At 37.5% G+C, this 3225-nt stretch overlaps 1 protein-coding gene across 1 annotated transcript; it reads left to right on the top strand.

Annotated features, from left to right (window-relative positions):
- The first annotated feature begins 2087 nt into the window (after positions 1-2087).
- Positions 2088-3023, top strand: LOC124508131 (olfactory receptor 4F21-like). Its single transcript, XM_047074547.1, has one exon. The coding sequence runs from the start codon at positions 2088-2090 to the stop codon at positions 3021-3023; it is 936 nt and encodes a 311-aa protein (XP_046930503.1).
- Positions 3024-3225: the final 202 nt, after the last annotated feature.

Here is a 3225-nt window from a genome sequence, read left to right as displayed (position 1 = left end):
CAAATTTGGACAACAGGTATGTAAAAAAGACTGAAAACATTATCATATGTGACATTTTTATATGTAGACTATAGTGTGCTGAATCCCTGGCAACTTCTCTAAAAGTTTTTTCTGGAGTGCAAGCAAGCTTGTTTTGGCTTGTTCAATAAATAGAATGTATACATTAAAATAAACTTACCTGAGAAGGGTTTTAGAGAGTAGAGGGAAAAAAGGAGGATAGCCCACTCCCATCCTTCACAGATTTAATTTTTGAAGGAGAGATACAACGTGTAACACACCAAGGAAAATAAAGTGTTCAGATGAAAGATGAAAGAAAATGGTTGATGCATCTAGACCCTTGAAGAGGACTACAGTATATTTGGAATGCTGTGGAAACTGGTATAGCCACTCTAGAAAACAGTGTGGAGGTTCCTCAAAAAATTAAAAATAAAGTTACCCCATGACCTAGCAATAGCACTGCTAGGAATTTATCCAGGGGATATAGGAGTGCTGATGCATAGGGGGCACATGTACCCCAATGTTTATAGCAGCACTTTCAACAATAGCCAAATTATGGAAAAAGCCTAAATGTCCATCAACTGAAGAATAAAGAAGATGTGGTTTATATGTACAATGGAAATACTACTTGGCAATGAGAAAGAATGAAATCATGCCATTTGCAGCAACGTGGATGGAACTGGAAGGTATTATGCTGAGTGAAATAAGTCAGTCAGAGAAGGACAGATATCATATGTTTTCAATCATATGTGGATCTTGAGAAACTTAACAGAAGTTAAGGGGGGGGAAGGGAAGGGGGAAAAATAGTTACAAACAGAGAGAGAGGGAGGTAAACCATAAGAGACTCCTAAATATAGAGAACAAACTGAGGGTTGATGGGGGGAGAGGAAAATGGGTGATGGGAACTGAGGAGGGCACTTGTTGGGATGAGCACTGGGTGTTGTATGTAAGCCAATGTGACAATAAATTATATTAAAAATAAGAAGAATGCATTCTAAAGTCCTAAAGCTCTTGATACGGTCCTGGCTTTGCCACTTCATCCTTCCCAGGCATGGTTTCATTTGTGAAGTGGGGATAATAAAATTGAACTTATCTTTTAGTCATTGAGAGGTTTGAAAGAAATAATGTACTTACCACAATTCCCTAAATATAGGAGACACTCAAATCTGTTATCTGTGATCATTAGACTTATTAATTTTGGTTACATTTATTCCTCTTTGCTCTCAGATATGCAATATTTTATTTTATTTTTAGCTTGTCATTAAGCAATTTGTTTATTAAAATTGATCATGGACTAATATGATAATCATGCAATAAACCATTAAAATTATTAAGCCTGTGTATCTGAGTTCCATTTAAACTTAAAAAGCCCAATGTAGGGAGTGATGGGATATGTTCAAATACTTTTGTCATGGTCATCTCTATAAGTCCAGTGAAGAAGGGAAATTTTAAGGGGCTAAGAGAAGTTCAGATAAGAGAATAGAGAATTAGTATGAAAGTATTAATGGGGGTGCAACAGAAAAGCTGATATTTATGTGGTGTGAGAACACTTAGGGCAATTGTTAGGAAAATGATCTAGAATTCTTTGAGAAAAAAATTTTTTTAAAGATTTAGGTATGAGATGAAAATTAAAGTAACCCCTTTTGGCTCTATCTGCAAAATTTACAGTCACATTTTTCCTCACATATCGCCTTTATTATTTTAATGTTTATTTATTTTTGAGAGGGTGATGGGGACACAGAATCTGAAGCAGGCTTCAGGCTCTGAGCAGGCAGCACAGGACTCTAAGCTGGCAGCACAGAGCCTGACGTTCGAGCACAGAGCTTGAACCCATGAACTGCGAGATCATGACCTGAGCTAAAGTCAGATGCTTAACCCACTGAGCCACCCAGGTGCCCCCACATATCCCCTCTCCATAATAAATTTGCTGTTAACTTTCTTTCTTCCAAATTCATTTTTCTTCTCTCAGTGAATTATATCTAACCTAATTAGCAAGGCAAATAATGAATCTATCTTTCTGCCCATGATGCTTACTGTTTTTTAATTTTTATCCTCAGGTCACTTGAAAATCAGCTCTCCTGTCCCCGTCAATGGGTGGACTAAATGACTCTGTGGTCACTGAAATTGTGTTACTGGCCCTTTCTTGCTCTTGGGAGAAAAAACTTTTTCTTATTTTGATATGTTCTTTGCTGTATTTAGGGGTCATCTTGGGAAACCTTTTTATTTTGTTTTTGGTAATTTTTGATTCTCACCTACATTCTCCCATGTACTTCCTGCTGGCCAACCTGTCCCTCATTGATGTGGGTCTTTCCTCTACTACAGTTCCAAAGATAATCACAGACCTCTTAAATGAATACAAAGTAATTTCTTTCCAAAGTTGTATGACACAGATATGCTTCATCCACATCATAGGAGGAGTGGAGATGGTGTTACTCATAGCCATGGCATTTGACAGGTGCACAGCAATCTGTAAGCCTCTTCACTACCTAAACATCATGAACCCTAAAATATGTGTTTCATTTGTAATCACTGGATGGGTAACTGGGGTGATCCATGCTATGTCTCAGTTTTTATTTGTTATAAACTTGCCTTTTTGTGGTCCTAATAAAGTGGACAGCTTTTACTGTGACTTTCCTAAGATCATAAAACTTGCATGCACAGATGCGGCCAAGTTTGAGTTTATCGTTACTGCCAACAGTGGCTTCATGAGCATGGGCACCTTCTTCCTGCTAATCCTTTCCTATTCATTCATTTTGATCACTGTCTGGAAACGTTCTTCAGGAGAATTATCCAAGGCATTTGTCACTTTGTCAGCTCACATCACTGTAGTGTTTTTGTTTTTCACTCCATGCATGTTTCTGTATGTCTGGCCTTCTCCCCCACCTTCAATTGATAAAAATCTGTTCGTTGTAGACTTCGCTATTACCCCTGTCTTGAATCCTGTTATCTATACACTAAGGAACAAAGACATAAGGTTATCTATAAAAAGACTGCACAAAAGGATATCTAACTCCAAATTTTGTTGACTACATCTTTTTCAGGGAGCTCTAAAACTAAACACCCCACTGCACGCTGACCCATCCCTATATAAGCACCTCAAATTTAACATATCCTGCACAAACTTATCATCTGCCACTACTACCGCTACTAATTCATCTGTGAAGTATAAGACCATTACCAAAACTATCATGAAGTTGTAAATTCATCATACAAAGAATTGATATTCTA

Source organism: Lynx rufus, unplaced genomic scaffold (genome assembly GCF_022079265.1).
Source record: "Lynx rufus isolate CCGP_SWC_20201006 ecotype Redwood Valley unplaced genomic scaffold, mLynRuf1.p SCAF_13, whole genome shotgun sequence".
Taxonomy (NCBI): Eukaryota; Metazoa; Chordata; class Mammalia; order Carnivora; family Felidae; genus Lynx; species Lynx rufus.
The sequence above is the reverse complement of the archived record's forward strand: the minus strand, read 5'-3'. Positions and strand labels throughout refer to the sequence as shown.

Bases quoted from the DNA above. Each gene is read 5' to 3' on its own strand.
- LOC124508131 (XM_047074547.1), top strand. From the start codon at position 2,088: ATGGGTGGACTAAATGACTCTGTGGTCACTGAAATTGTGTTACTGGCC.